The sequence below is a fragment of the Lepisma saccharinum genome, chromosome 15 (assembly GCF_977018435.1).
Source record: "Lepisma saccharinum chromosome 15, izLepSacc3.1, whole genome shotgun sequence".
Taxonomy (NCBI): Eukaryota; Metazoa; Arthropoda; class Insecta; order Zygentoma; family Lepismatidae; genus Lepisma; species Lepisma saccharinum.
This window is the reverse complement of record NC_139243.1, coordinates 8,233,528-8,250,337: the sequence shown is the minus strand read 5'-3', so window position 1 is coordinate 8,250,337 and position 16,810 is coordinate 8,233,528. Positions and strand designations below refer to the sequence as shown.

The following is a 16,810-nucleotide window of genomic DNA, read 5'->3' as shown; positions in this document are numbered from 1 at the left end:
TGTTCGAGTTGAGTAAAGTTAAAGAGGAGGTGTTGTTGAGAATAGCATTGGTGAGTGATTCGAAATTGATTGTGCTGCTGTTTTTATGGTTTAGACATATGCCTTTCACCTTGCAAACAGTAGTAACATTAGTATTGTCTGGATTTACTACCTCAAATGCATAACTTTTCGGCCCACTGGATGAAAATGCTCTGATATAAGCATTTTTCCCATAGAGTTCTAGTTCATTTGTTAACTCCCCTAGGTAGTCTCCAACAGGCAGATCAACATCACCTGGCCTTTGAATATAAATGACACTATCGGTATCATAGTACAATACATTTTCGCCTAATGTATCCAAATATTCATAAAAGAAAAAAAACCTTTACCTTTATAGGTATAACTTGATGTACTTCAACATTGGGACTTTCTAGTTTATCGAAAAAATCCTTAGGATTGTTGATAATACTAACTTGACCAGGGTTTTCTCTCTGTCCAAATTTACCCCAAAATGAATTCAGCATAAGTTTTGCTAAGCTTCGTAATCCAGGATTAGCACATATTCTGTTTTCATCCAACAACACACCCTCCTTTTCAAAATAGTCAGCTATGTATTTTTTTTTTGGATTCTTCATCAATACACCACAATGGCCAGCCGCTTGCTTCAACTTTTGCTTTGAGAAATGTATTGATGTACTCTGCAAAAACACCACCTGATTTTTTTGCAGGATCATATTGTTCAACATTATATTCCCATACCTCATGTAATTCTAAAATTTTGTATTTCTTTTGAACTGCCTTCTGAACTTCATCCACAACCCAGGTTCCAGTTATAGCTCTTTCCCTAGCAGTATGGTTACATTCCGCCTGGTTTATTTCATCGGCACAAGTTCTACATAGAGGGAAAGTTAATTTTGAATTGGTTCGATATGGTAACACAGGATGGTACAGATCTCTCGGTGGAAGTATTGTTGCTTTGACAAGCCCTTCAAAAGAATAAATATCGGGGCATTCTTCCCCCACATAAATTTTCACCGGATGGCCAACTGGAAACTTTTTAACTTTGCAACAATAAGGGTACAGGCTACATACATCCTTATATTGAATTGTTTCATTTTCTTTCACAGTGTAATGTAGTTTGGTAGCATTAGTTCTACCACCATCAAACGCCTCCCGGGGAATTATGGGGGCTTTAATTGATAACGGATGTTTTTCAACATAATGTTTCATGGTTTTGTTATTTCTCAACTGCTGGTGAAATTCGCACCCCCACATCTCATGGACAATGTAGTTAAGTGCTTTTAATCTGGTAATTGTATTTTCTGTTCTTTCATACCGAAAAGACAAAGTATCATATGGGTCATCATGAAGAGGTTCTGTACGTGAAGTAGGGAAACATTTGACACAACCATGTGTTCTGCATCCTTGATATTCAAATACATGCTCTTGCCCCTTTTGATCTTTAAAATATCCATCTACTTTCAAGTTTCCTCCAACTTTTACTTCTGGTCCTCTGGCTGCATGTTGGATTTCGATTTTATGTTTTTTTTCCTCCCATACCAACCATTGAATAGCCTCTATAGACTGAATATCACACCATCTGTATCCGTTTTTAGGAATAATTCCTATATGTTCTGCTTTCAAAAATCTTTTACGGAATACTTTATTACAAGCTGAAGCGATGGTGATGGCTTCCAATAATGGGTTCTCTGTTGTTTCTCTTTCAAAAGTGGTCATGAATTTCAAACAGGCAGCACGTAGTACATTAACATCTTCTACACAGTACTTTCTCAACTCCTTCTGCATATCGAAAACTACCCCTGTTTTCTGTTGTTCACTATGCCATTCCAAAAACTGGTTCTCTGATTCTCCATCATAGAATCAACAGCGTAAAATTCAGTACCGGGGACACATCCGACATATTCTTTACTTTTCAAAGTATTAAAAAAATGAGGAAAATACCCTTTGGACATTGGGAGATCAAATGCTTTCGGTAATTTGTTGAGCGCCATTGGAATAAAGTTGAGAGAATCTATGAAATGGATATTATGCATCTTCAAAAATAATATTTTGGCTCCATTCATGATCACAGACGGTGTCCATTTCATTTTTTCGATCATAGTTTGCAGTACAAAGTGCGAATCATACCCTCTACTATTGTGTGCAATACACAAAATATTGTTAATTTTGGTGCGGTGAGCTGAAACAAATTGCAGAAAATTGTAAACAGGTTCTGTACTATCAAAAATGTGCTGTTTTTTCCCGCATACACTGCACCATTGAGACATATCTTTGTTCTCAATGCAATTATAGCATACATTTTGGCATACCAAAAGATTTGGAATATGCAGAAAATTGTTTTCAGTGCCTTCTAGTTTTGTGTCCTGCCTCGATTCAATATCGTAGAAAACAAGCATTGCTTTTTTTGATATAAGAGAAGATATTTGTTTGCCATAAATTTTTTGGATGTGACATAGATGTTCAGATGGTACCATATTTTTACAGCTGACACAGAATTTCTCCCCACATATATGAGGATTTCTGTTTGTACGGATAGCATACGCTTTCATGCATTTTTCACAACATTTTACTGTCTGACAAAGAGAGTTTTTTCTATTGTAACATGTTTTATGATTATTGTAACACTTTTGACCATAGAAAAATCTGTTACAATCAGTGCACTTTATTTTGGTTTCTGAAACAGTACATTTGGGCTACTACTAACATACGAAAGCAAACCTGACGTCCTCTGGAAAAAATTGAAAATACTGGGAGTTGGGAAACGGAGAAACCACGAATCCGTGAATAAATTTCCACCGGAAGTATTGAACGATCACTTTTGTGATCTTCCGATCGTCGATGATCATGTGAAACACGAAACGGTTCGTAACATTGAAACACGCTCCACAACTGCTCCAAAATTTTGTTTTTCTTATTTTTCGCCGGAACAGGTCAGAAAATCGTTACAGAAGATAAAGTCATCGGCCGTAGGAGTAGATGAAATTTCTATCCTCATGATTAAAAAAATTCTCTACCACGTACTTGCTCCTATCACTCATATTTTTAATTTTTCTTTAATTACCGGCGCATTTCCCTCGTCTTGGAAACTCGCCCTGGTACGCCCTATACCTAAAACAAACAACATAATAAACGTCAACGATTACCGACCAATCAGCATCCTCCCAGCCTTGTCTAAAGCCCTAGAGCATCTCGTTAGCGATCAAACCCGGGACTTTCTAACGCGGAATAATTTAATAGATCCTCTTCAGTCCGGCTTTCGAAGTAACCACAGCACTTGCACGGCTCTTGTCAACGTAACCGATGACATGAGGCTAGCCATGGACAATAAACAACTTACGATTCTGGTACTTCTAGACTTTACCAAAGCTTTTCAGACAATTGATCATGCACCAGATCGCGCGAAAGGTCTCTGCTGTCCATTCCACTCCACAAATCCAACTTTTATGCAAATTCTTTTACTGTTACCTCAGCAGGCCTTTGGAACAAGTTGCCACCTGCAATTCATGTCTCTTCCTCAATTGTGACGTTCAAAAAATTGTTAAAGTTACACATATTATACAATGAAAATTAAATGTTTGATTTGAGAATTGTTCCCCATTCATTGCATTTTGGCGAACACGTCCTCCCCCTCGTGGCATTTGGACATGATGGAGATATACATAGAAATTGTTGTCAGAAAGAAATGTTGTATTGCTCTGCAATACTTTTTCCAATGCTGCCCACAATATCTCCATATCTATCGCCTGTGCTTCCCGAAAAGATAACCAAAAAGGGAGATCAGGGTGATCTTCATTCCTGATAGTAATACCAACTTGGTCATGCTCGGCCACATCACGTAGAAGATATTGGATCAGTTCTTGCAATCCCTCCTGAACCCATATTACCGGATTCTCATTCTGTGGTGCCCCCCGCAACCGAGCACGCACCATTCGTCCTTCCATATTGAATCTTTGGTAACGCCTTTTTGTCTCTTCTATAACTTCAACATGATGTAACACTGCATCATCGCCACCGCCTACCTGTCTGCACACTTCCGTTTCCTGAATAAAATCCCGAAGAACCATTTGGTATAACACTGGCGAAATATGATTTGTACATTGCTCCAATTCTCTAGTGTCTAAAACAGATTATAAATGGAAAATATCTCCACATTTTTCATCGGTTGTTCCAATACACCCCAATATCCCTGTATCCTGGTTATTATACTTGTTAGGAAACATTTCAACATGTTGGTTGCTCTCACTAGAAATAGAGACAGAGGGTCTGGATTGATTGCTGTTAATAGCAGTAGAGGTAGAGGGGGTAGAATGTTCTGCTGACTCAACATTAAAACGCGTAGGAATGGCGTAGAAATTATTCATTCCTACGCGTCAGCAAAAATTCGATGCGACTGGTGTTATGTTACATCCTGTCGTAGCGGTTTTAATGTTGAGTCACAAAACTCCAAAATCACCCCCATTTTCTATTTGTGTATCAAGGATAATCGGGAATAGTAACTCACTTTTTAAACAAATCAATGTTATTCTGCAATTTGCCAGCATTGGAACCCAACACCTTTTGAATACTAAACAACAATATCAGCTATTTTGTTTTGTTTTTGAATATCTGTTCATGCTAATCGGGACTGATAACACACTTTTTTTTATTTAAACAGAAAATCATTATTAGGCAATTTGACAACAATTTCTATGTATATCTCCATCATGTCCAAATCCCACAAAGGGGGGGACATGTTCGCCAAAATGCAATAAATGGGGAAGAATTCTGTAAACTAAAAAAATTTTATAACTATTAAATTAAAAATTAGCCAACATTTGGACTCGAACTTGGAACCTTTCGAATACTAAAACCAGTCACAGCCATTTTGTTTTGATTTTTAATATTTGTTCCTGCATAAATACTAATGGGGACTCAACACACTTCTTTTTTTATTTTAAAAACAACATCATTATCAGCCAATTTGACATTGTGAATCGAACCCGGGACCTTTTCATTACATCATAAACATCCTATTTCCAATTAGTTCATTTTCTGTTTTGTGCACAAAAAGCTAATCGGAACTTTTAAACAAATACAATTGAATATCCAATTTTCACCAACATTGGGAATCGAACCCTCAACCACTTGGTTAAAACATCTCGCAGAATAAAAACACCCCACCCCGCGCTTCGCCGCGCCTCGAACCCGGGGACCTTTTCATTACAGCATAAACATCCAATTTCCAATTAGTTCATTTTCTCTTTGTGCACAAAAAGCTAATCGGAACTTTTAAACAAATACAATTGAATATCCAATTTTCACCAACATTGGGAATCGAACCCTCAACCACTTGGTTAAAACATCTCGCGGAATAAAAAACACCCCCCGCGCCGCGCCGCGCCGCGCCCGGTCGCCGCCGCCGCTGCCTCCGCCGCCGCTAAACACAAAACGCGGTCGCCATATTGATTTTATTCAAATACTATTTATGCACAGATGGACTAATCGGGACCTATAATGGCGGGACAAAACAATTGGCCTCATTTAACTACCTAGAAAATCGAACCCGCGACCTCTTCATTACCAGGCGACAACAATAACCACCAACTAAAGGCCGCCATATTGATTTTATTCAAACACTATTTATGCACAGATGGACTAATCGGGGACCTATAATGGCGGGACTAAACAATTGGCCTAATTTAACTACCTAGAGAATCGAACCCGCGACCTCTTCATTGCCAGGTGACAACATTAACCACTAACCCAACTCGATTTTCGAACTCAACCATTTTGTTGCCTTTATTTACACACAGGCTAATCGAGACCATTCAATATTGACATCGTCGCCTTGTAATCAAGGGGTCCCAGGTTCGATACTCGGTGGAGGCACATAGTGGTCCGAATCACCACTTTTCAACTGTAGCTCCAATCCTGATTAGTTTTGCCGTGCATAAAACGGACTTAAAAAAACTAACTCAATCTATCAATCAATCAATATTGACTCTACCAGGAATCGAACCCTCCACGCCTCTTGTTTTACAGAGCAATAACCTTAGCCGCTAAGCTTTCGGGGTAAAGCACCTTCGGCGCCATCTTTAAATCATTTCTTCATGTCTTTGAATCATACGCAATGGTTGCGCGCGCATTTCCTCCACACACACACAAACATACGCACGTGTTAGGTTAGCATACATCAAGAAACAACGTGACAAATCCATTGACCCCCTCCCCCCACCGCTTCCGATGTCTTCAACGTGATCAGACACGTTCTGCTGACTCAACAATAAAACAGCTCGTACCCCGCTACACCGGATGTAACATAACACCAGTCGCATCGAATTTTTGCTGACGCGTAGGAACGAAGTGCTGCCTCTCTACTCTTCTCTTATATGAAGTAATTAGAATGTAGAAATGCTCATGAATGTCGTCGCAGAGCAAGCTGTCCTTTTCCGCACAATTGACGCATGCGCAGCATGCACCGCATGCGTTCACGAAACGCCTCTGGACATTGATTGACTGGTCTGTCGAGTTTACGCACGAGTGAAAAAAACAATGAGGGAAGGAAACAAATCGGTCGAGTCGCTGTCCTTCGTGGACAGACTGTCTTGACTACTGGAGCGAGTACTGGCTCCAGTACTCTCCCCAGTTGTGTACACGAGGAGAGTAGCTCGCTTTACCCTACTCGCTCCAGCTACTCTCCCGTCTACTCGACCAATGTAAACCAGGCTTTATGTATACTCTATCCCGGGAATCTGTGGAGCAAACGAACGAAAACAAGTCTCCGCGCAAGTAGGGCTCGACCAATGAACGCGTTAGAGAAGAAGTGAGTGCATGGAGGGAGAAACGCGGCTGCACTCATACTCGATTTCTCCCCTCATCTGCCGTTAAGCGCGGACTTGCTCCACAGACTCCTGACCTGTATAATAGAGATAGATCACAATCACAAACATACACGAGTCCCACGGAGGATTATACTGGCTGTTAGTCCAGGCGCCAGAGCCTCGCTACTCTACAAAATGCAGTCCGGGGTGTACTACGTGGAAGGGAGGTTGTCGTATGGGTGTCTTCGGAAAGGGCGTTACACCCTAGGGGCAGAAAGAGCAGGTGGTTGAGAATGAGAAAATAACCGAGGCAAACGGAAATTTTGGAGAACAGGAATATTTATGGCGTTGCGTTCTACCCTGTAGAACGGGGGATCGATCCAATAGGGAAGTAGCTCATCCCCTAAATTATACCACTCGCTTGCAACGACGGCCCCAAAAGGGGCCAGATAAGAGGTAACTGATCTAGCTTAAATAAATAACATTGCATATGTTTTATCCCAACACTTCCGACTGAGAATGGCAGATAGATGGATAATGATAACTCACTCTCTACTTGGCAGCGATCGATCCTCAGAAAGCCCCTTGCCCCCAGATTCTCCTGGTTTTGTTGCTTTTGCCTGACCTTCACTCACCTCCTCTCAAGGTAAGAGTCTCCCCACTTCCTCTGAAAAAAAAACCTTTCTCGGTCAAATCCAGCTACAGATCTGGCCAGGTTTGGACAAGTACATTTTGAAACCTTTACCTCTTGTTGTCATTTCTCCTCTATGTTCTAGAAAATGACGTACTCCGACCAAGAAATCTTGGTCTTGGACTCTGATGAAATTAGAATTTTCATTATTCATCGAATTTTCCCAATCCTTTAAACCAAGAAACTTATTTCAGTACCAATATGTTTTCACTTGTATCAGTGGTTATGGAGGGAGGAAGGGAATTTTCTCGAACTCAAAGGGTCACGTATGTGTGATTAGTTTTACTCGAGGAAGGGTTGTCGGGGAATACTTTTATGCATATATATAACTGGGCCTGCACTGACAGAAATCTATTTCTTCTCCTTCAGGAAGGTGGAATGGCTCTCTGGGTAGGACTGGGCTGTCCAAAGCAGAAGCTGATGGTCGGAATTCCACTCTACGGACACATCTTCACTCTAGCCGACCCAGATCAACACGAAATAGGAGCACCTGTCACCAGCGAAGCCCCTGGGGAGCTCTCGTACGAGGAGGTAAGGTCACGTGACATCACCTAAGATCATTCAGATATGATTCAAGCTTAAAGACTTAGAACCTAACATTTTGCCCTTCTGCACCATATATCACTTTATATAAAGGACCGTACCTCTAGCATCAATTATCTCTCACTCCATATACCTAGTCTTACCATAAATACTGTCACAAAGTTTTAAGTAAATTGACACAAAATGCTGAGAGATATTGTAATATCCTAATAACATCAAAATCACAATTCATTATTCAAAATGGCCACGGTTAGCACGCACACATTCCGTAAGTCTCTGTGGCCACGCATCAATTGAATTACGCAACACATCGACTGGAAAATGAGCAACTGCCTTCAGAAGAGACCGCTTTAAACTTTCAATATTGGGATGTCTCTTCTTGCAAGCCATCTCCTGAAGCTTGGACCACAATTTGTAGTCCAAAGGGTATAGGTCCGGACTTGGAGAAGGCCAATCCGAAGTGGAAATTAAGTCTGGTACATTTGCCTTCAGCCACTGCTGTGTTGTTCGGGCCCCATATGTTGGGGCTGAATCCTGCTAGAAGCTCCAGTTCTGACCATGAAAGAGGGTGTTGTTCACATTCTTGACTAGTCTCTCAAGCACTGTCTGCTGGTACACTTTGGCTGATGTTTTTACCCCTTTTTCACAGAAATGGAGCGTGCCCTCATAGCAAATGTTCCAGACTTCATTTCCACTTCGGATTGGCCTTCTGCAAGTCCGGACCTATACCCTTTGGACTACAAATTGTGGTCCAAGCTTCAGGAGATGGCTTGCAAGAAGAGACATCCCAATATTGAAAGTTTAAAGCGGTCGGTCTCTTCTCAAGGCAGTTGCCCATTTTCCAGTCGATGTGTTGCGTAATTCAATTGATGCGTGGCCGCAAATACTTACGGAATGTGTGCGTGCTAAGAGCGGCCATTATGAATATTGATTTGTGATTTTGATTTGTCATGCATCCATTTCAGTAATGTTATTAGGATATTAAAATATCTCTCAGCATTTTGTGTCAATTTACTTAAAACTTTGTGACAGTATTTATGGTAAGACTAGGTACATATATAATATCAGTGATTTCCGATACTAACCAAATTTTCATCAACGCCTAAATCTTTAAAGTAAACTAATCACTTTTAGTATTAAATTTACTTTTGTGACCTCAATCCACCACCAGATTTAAAATTCTGACTAAATTCTTCTTAAAAAGCAAACTCTGTGACGCAACAGCCCTTCGAGAGTAGGCTTTTCATTGGGCGGTGCGTGCTCAGCGGATTGAGTTCCTTTACCGCTATTCGTCCTCGCGATGCTGAGTCAACGCAGATTTTTTTTCCAGATCCGCCGGGAATCGAATCCGGACCACTCGCGTCAAAGGCGACAGTGCTAACCATTTGGCTACGCGGGAGTTCATAAATACTTACTATAGCATGACTATATATGACATATACTATAGCTATAGCTACGATTTAATTTCTCATTTTTAAAAAAATATTGTACAGTAACCCCCTGAGTTACGTAAGTAATGCGTTCCGTAAACATATAAGTAACTTGAATTTTACGTAAGTCGAATTTGTAAATTGCTTAAGTGTAACTTCGTAAGAAACTGCAATATTTTTTATTTTTATATATATATGTATATATATATATATATATAATTTACATAGTATTGTTTTATAAATGAAACCTCATGCGGCAGTGTTTACTTGGATATAAACAATAAAAGTATCAAAAATATATAAAAGAATATAAAAACAAACTGAGATCACACTTTTCAAATAAAAATAATGTCTTGTGACAGCTACGTACAGTCATTACGTAACTGCGAATTTACGTAAGCCGGGGGGTTACTGTATTCAACTTCTCTCACTTTCATTACTTTTGAAGCTAATAATTATGTTGTTTATTAATTAAATATAGTGTCATATAATAAAAGTAACCGTAATTAAGCAAAAATGGAAATCATTTAACCAAGATTGATTGATTTGGTGTTTTAAGTCCACTTTATGCACAGTAAGGCTAATCGGATCTGGACCTACAGTTTAAAGTTGGATCCGACCCACTTGTGCCTCCACCAGGTCCATTTACCAACAGAAGAACGCAATGTATGTACATTTTCCAGTACGATTTCGCTCTCAAATATGTATTTTCTTTCTTCAGATCTGCACAGCACTTTCTACTGAAGAGGGCTGGACTAGAGAATGGGATAGTTATGGACTTGTGCCCTACGCATACAAAGGTAATGACGTCACGCTTAGTTGGACAAATAATTTTTTGAAGTAGTGTACGGAATTTACGAGTGTCGAATAGTGTAGTTGTTTGACGACATACCTCTTTAGGAGGCTCGCGACGATAAACAGCTTAAAACATTTCGAACCCACATCACGTTTTGATAACTATACCATGACAATTGTGACTTCGCAGGGTACAAACAAAGGCTCCAACCATAACATACTCTTCAATATTATACAAGTACAGAGTCCGGCAAAATTATCTCTCCTTTTTGAAATAGCAATAAAAAGAGCAAAATTCCCCAAATTTTATTTTACCAACACACAGAACAATGTTTGCCATTTGTTCGTCACTTTGTTTTGAAGATTATGTCGTACAAATGTTTGCCCGGAAAACCTCACAAGAAGCAAAGTGAAATGTTATGTTATTGTAATGTTACTCAAACATAAGAACGATTATAAATCTTAGGTTCCGAGCATAGAACGAGACCAATACAGTGGAGCCTTCATAACTCGAACCTCAACATCTATTCCTTGATAAGTCGAATGTTTTGTAATCCCCTTGAACTGTCCATAACACTCAATACTAATTTTACCTCAAGAACTCGAATAAAACCTTGATAAGACGAATTTTTGTACAGTTTATGGGATGACGTTCGAGCTCAATAACTCGAAGGTAGAGTATGAAAAACCTCTATGAGTCGAAGTTAAATTCTAATCACCTCTATAACTGGAAGTTTTAGTCGCACGGACCTCAATAAGTCGAAGCGTAGGGTGCGTACGTACAATGTCAGGTGATCAACAATCGTGTCGAGACTTGAATTCATACGTAGTGCCGACGTTCAGAAGGGTGAGTAAACTTTAGACCTCTATAACTCGAAGTCGGCGATTTTGGCCCTCAATAACTAGGCTTACCATATTTTTTTGGTTCCAACCCAGGACATATTCGCGATCAACTCGTTACTGCTGAATTTTAGTTTGTTTTTTACAAAAATAAATTGAAATTACTTAAAAGCTTTAACATTTTATTGGAATATTAAACTATAAATTGTACAAGAAAAAATATTAACATTATTTTCTAAAATCTCTTATGTTTGCTGAAGCAGTAGCATTAATAGGAATCCTATATTCAACTGTTTTCACGTGGTCTTTAATATCACCTCTTCCTTTATGTGCAAGAGAAAATACTCCATTACAGAGTGTACATTGCACACGTCCACTGTCACTGGCGTTACACAGTTTCAAGAATTTGTATTCCTGCTGCAGGTTAACGTTAAATACACACTTTCATTTGCCCATTGCCAAATGCAAAGCCCTTGTAAATAGCTATAATTATCAAAAACGTGTAGACGAGTTACTTCACACGCTTGCAAGACCACCAAGACGCTCACAGAAGTACGGAAATGGAACCGTTCGGAAGTCGATATCTCGAAGAAAGAAAAGAATCGATCCTTATAATCGATCGATCCTTGCCGGTCATAAATTCTGGTCGTGAATATTCAATACCGGTAGATATTTTCATGTTCAGATTCTCAAAACCCCGGACAGCACTAAAAAACCAGGACTGTCCCGGCTAATCCCGGACGTATGGCAAGCCTATCAATAACTCGAACCTTGGTAAGTCGAAATTCTTGATACCTCGATTATTTTTTCCCCTCAAGTTCGAGTTATCAAGGTTCCACTGTATTTACAAATCAAAATGAGTAAGAGATTCAATAAATTGTGTAAGATACTCACCTTTCCGCTATCTGTTAAGTCGCTATTTCTCTTCTTTCAACAGGAGATCAGTGGATAGGTTACGAAGATCCGGAGAGCTTGGTGTACAAGATGAATTTCATCAAGGACAATGGATTCGCCGGGGCGATGGTTTGGGCCGTGAACCAAGATGACTTCCTCGGTCATTGTGGAGCGGAGAACCCGATGCTCAATGTCATTTACGATGCACTGAAGAACTACACGGTGCCAGGAACGGTGAGTTTAAACCTCTCTCTCTCTCTCTCTCTCTCTCTCTCTTAGGCCTCCCACATGGAGGCACATAGTGGTTCGGATACTATGTTAAACTGTAGTTGCAGTACCGATTAGTTTATCTATGCATAAAGTGGAGTTGAAGCAAAAACTTCTCTTTATCTCATTCTTACTCTTTCTCTACTCTCCTTTATACGTAATATTATCTTCCTTCTATATAATCGGTGCCGTGCTGTTAGCGAACGTGCTCGTATCGAACACGTGCACTTAGCGAACAGTTACGGAAGGATTTGCAGGTTCGTGCTGTTAGCGAACACGCAAACTTGTCCTGTCATATTTGTCCTTGCAAGCATGCAAGTGTTGCCCGTGATAAGCCAACTTGCGTGGAGAAACACCTCAGTGGCTGATGCCTCTTGACCTGACCTGACTCACCCCTGATCATTCTTCAATCGGGTCTTCCTTATCGCACAACAGTTTTGCTATCTTGTGTTCTGACGTCAGACGAGGAATGCCTACGAGGTCAGGTTAGGTTCCATTAGCATAAATACAATGAACTAAACATAGCTACCCTAACATAACAACAAAGGCATTTAGCCATGTTCGAAATTAGGCAGGGAGAACTTGGAGTCTCTAGCGGTAGAAGGAAGAAGACTTACATGAACATCGACATCCGGATGAAAACAGCTTTGGAACAACTGAAAATTGATAATAATAATATTTACAAATGTCTTAGGGAGTTGGCCTTTGTACAAAAAGTAACCTAGGTTGATTAACATTACATTTCCTATGTAAAATTTGATTTTAAGGAAGATGAAATGTATCAATATTTTAACAAAAACTTTCATGTAGTTAATCTAAATTATTGAGGATCCTTAATTTAGCTAATTTCAAACACAAAATGATTATAAGATATTACTGGCAACACTTGCATCTCTCCTTCTGTCCTCTCTTCCACTCTCTATGGCCCATGGTGAACCTTGAACCTCACCACAATCCTCTTCCCATCTCCTCTTCCATCCCCTAATCTTCAAATTGTTATTAAATCTATCCATCTGTATTCATTTTCTAGTCTCTTTTTTCCCATGTATATCTGTGTGAGTGTGTGTATTTTCTTTTAATATTATTATGCTCTACTTCCATGTATAATTATAACACACGCACAAAATACCCTCTAAAATTTCTTCAACAGTCCCCTAAATTTTCAGAAAGGGCAAATTTATGGAAATTATGACTCTACAATGAAAAATTCTGGATAAACCCCTACATTATAACAATATATAAAGGGTTGTAGTAGTAGTGTAGCCGGTGTTGCCGCTTTTCACTTACAATGGCATATAAGAGAGCGGGTGGGCTACGTTTGAGTAGAACACTATGGAAAATCAATCATATTTCTGATACGTTCACCACACCTCACTTTTTTCTACTACAGCACTCAGGGAGGCAAGTTGAATTTCCGTAAGTTTTACATTGCATCCAAAAAAAATATTTTGCGAGATTTTTAAAAATAAATTCACAATAGATTCGCCACGATTTTCAACTAATTACTATATATATGAAAATTAAATTCTAAATTGAAAATGGCATCATTTCTTATGAATAAGACACAACTGAAGATCGTATAATACATCAGATGAATTATTAATCTTTTTAAAGAAAAATCTTCATGTAACAAAGCAAATTAAGACTCGCAGAAGTCTGATGCATAGTGTATAGCCAAAATAGTAAGAAAAATCATTCTTGTTCAAGTGAACCACAATATAGTTTTCAGACGACAATAATATTGCTAGAAAACTTCAGAAAATATATAATTAGACTCCATAAATTAATTTTAGCTAGTTATTATACGTAACATGCCCGAATCAAGATTTAATCTGCATGTATAAAGAGTAGAACAGTAGCTTATGTAATTAAGAAACAAGCGCTTGCTTTATCTCGACATGAATTTTTTAACACTAAATCCGAAATCCATTATATAAATATAGAAGACCGAATGGATGTTCTTAACAATTATGTTATTGTCTCTCTTTGTCCTCCAAGAATAGATGTGAAACAAAGAAGTAGAAGCGACCGCACAAACCGACCTACGGACAACGACAACGGATAATTTTTCCTTGTTTTTTTACTACACCAACTAATGACTTGATTGTAAAGTCAGTTTATTTAATAAATTGTTTTCCTGAAATAAACTATTACTTTTATTTGAAAGCATTTATATTCCAGACTGTGATAAGATTTCTCTCACGATTAATTTTCATTAGAACGCATAAACTTGATAGAAAACAAAAAGTATTGGTAAAATTAGAACAACATTATGATAGAAATAGGACATTTCTAATCGAAGGATATAAGGTACTTTGAGGTAATAACGCCTTACGGGGTAATAACGCCAAGTGTTCCTAAGGAGCGTAGTTGGGAAGAAATCTACATATGCAGTACCTTGATTGAAGCTTCTGAAGTCATGAAAGCAAGAAAGCGCTCTGGAACATTCTCTGTAGCGCCAGCATTTAACTATGTTGTGCAGAAGACGGTTCATTTCTAGTCTGTTATAAAATAGCCAAGGTAAGTCCGTTGTATGTGTAATTTAAATTTCTGTCAATTACACTGCGCATATATTACTAGTATATTTAACGTATTATCGTTATGTACTAAATGATCGTGAATGTGTTCAACAACGACCTCGTAATTCAATATAGAACGTGTAATAAGTGAGGCGGGGAAATAGTGCCACGTTTTGTTGCTTTCAGTTTATGAATTAGAGGCATGAGATGAGTGTTGTTTTGTAATTTTAGAAGAGAAGGATCTACAAAAAATAAATTTTACATACTGCATGCCCGAAGAGGTGTTTGAAGCTTGTCACAACTCTAACGACAGATATATTCCCAAAGAAAAAGAATTCCGACTGGATTGGTAGTGCATATTCATCAACTTCTGCTGGAAACTGCTCACAACCTACAGGACCCAAAGGAAGAAAAACAGTTCACAATAAAAACTAACAAATATCATCGAAGGAAGCTGTCGAATCATGGCACTGTTTAGTTTCCTGTGACGACAAAGTTCTCGATATGAGAAAGTATCTAACGTCCAATGTTTTTGTTCATAAAATCTGTATTAGATTAACAAAAAAAGGACAAAAAAATTGTGTGTCTCATTGATCTTGATTTCTAACATATAAGACAGTAATTACTACTATTCAATAATGTTATAGTATAAATCTTTTGAAGTGATTGCTTCGCATTTTGTTCGCAATGTTTCCTCGAAAAATCATAAAATGTAAGTCTTTACAAATAATTGATATTTGTCCGAAATGAATCACAACTACGCGTATAATACTTTTGATTGGGATTTAATACTGTTGTGTGTAAATGTACTTTCCTAAATTTATTATCAATTTAAGAACTTGGCGTTTTGCAACGTTTTATTTAAAGTTCCCTGCAACATTTGTTTCTTGCATTTCAACATTCTTTTGCTTTTCTGTGTGTAATACATAAACTACTCTATCTTACCCCATGGCTTGTAAAAAATAACTTTCATCAGTAGAGATACAATTGATTGATTGATTTGCTTTATTATACTTCTCTTTTGTGCCACTTTTGGATAATTTGCGAAGATGGGGATGAGTGATGATATGATGAAATTGATCAATGGAAACTCACAAATATCCATGCTAAGGCCAGGATTCGAACCCGGGGCCCCTGGCGTTGTAGCGCGATGTGCTAACCACTCCGCCACGTGGGCCGGCCAGAGATACAATTGACAGATCCTTAACGTGGCGTTATTACCCCAAGGGACCTTCTATTTTATGCAAAGGACGCGTTGAAGATGATGTAAATATCTATCTTCAACGTCGCGATTAGTCAAACCTGGCAGAGAATAAACGCAAAATAAGAAAATACCAATAGATTGTAGGTTAGAACTTATAAAATATGTTTTTCTATTTGGTCTGTTCACATCAAGTTGGAATTTCATAGATTTTTCAGTCCATCAAATTTTGTCTGTGTAGCATGAGTAGTTGTCGACATTGTTGTTGTGACATCGTTGGTTTGATTGATTTGTTGTTTTAAGTCCACTTTATGCACAGTAAGGCTAATCGGGACTGGACCTACAGTTTAAAGTGGGATCCGAACCACTACGTGCCTCTACCGGGTATCGAACCTGAGAACCCTTGATTACAAGGCGGCGACGCTACCACTGCGCCATCGGGGAGGCTCGTGTGATCATTGGCACGGATGAACAGAATGACGGACATACAAGATTGATGCAGCACACATCTGAGAGAAATCACTAAGAATTCAGAGAAAGTGATCAATAACATGCAATTAAGACATGTTCATAAAAAAATACAAATTGAGGAGAAGAAAAATTAAACTTTTCAGGGGACAAAAGTGTAAGAACTGACAAGAACTCAGCATGTCAGGCTAGGGGAGCTGAAGCCTACGGCGTCATGCACAATCATGCATTCATTTTTAAAAAATACAACGAAGTCGGAATATGCGACGGAGAAATTTACACTTGGCAGAGGTACATTCTAGTAGCACAATGCTGGAATTTTCTGTTTTCCAAAGAAATAGTAATCGTACGTTTTTAAAGAT

The 16,810-nt window shown here is 38.7% G+C and overlaps 1 protein-coding gene across 1 annotated transcript in view; it reads left to right on the top strand.

Moving 5' to 3' along the window:
• Positions 1-14,316, top strand: part of LOC145999559 (endochitinase-like) — a 29,943-nt gene extending 15,627 nt beyond the window's left edge. The window contains exons 7-10 of the mRNA XM_083136566.1: positions 7,861-8,022; positions 10,186-10,264; positions 12,037-12,228; positions 14,259-14,316. Of these exons, the coding sequence (XP_082992692.1) occupies positions 7,861-8,022; positions 10,186-10,264; positions 12,037-12,228; positions 14,259-14,263 (438 nt within the window). The 3' untranslated portion in view covers positions 14,264-14,316. The remainder of the gene's footprint in view (positions 1-7,860; positions 8,023-10,185; positions 10,265-12,036; positions 12,229-14,258) is intronic.
• The last annotated feature ends 2,494 nt before the right edge of the window (positions 14,317-16,810 follow it).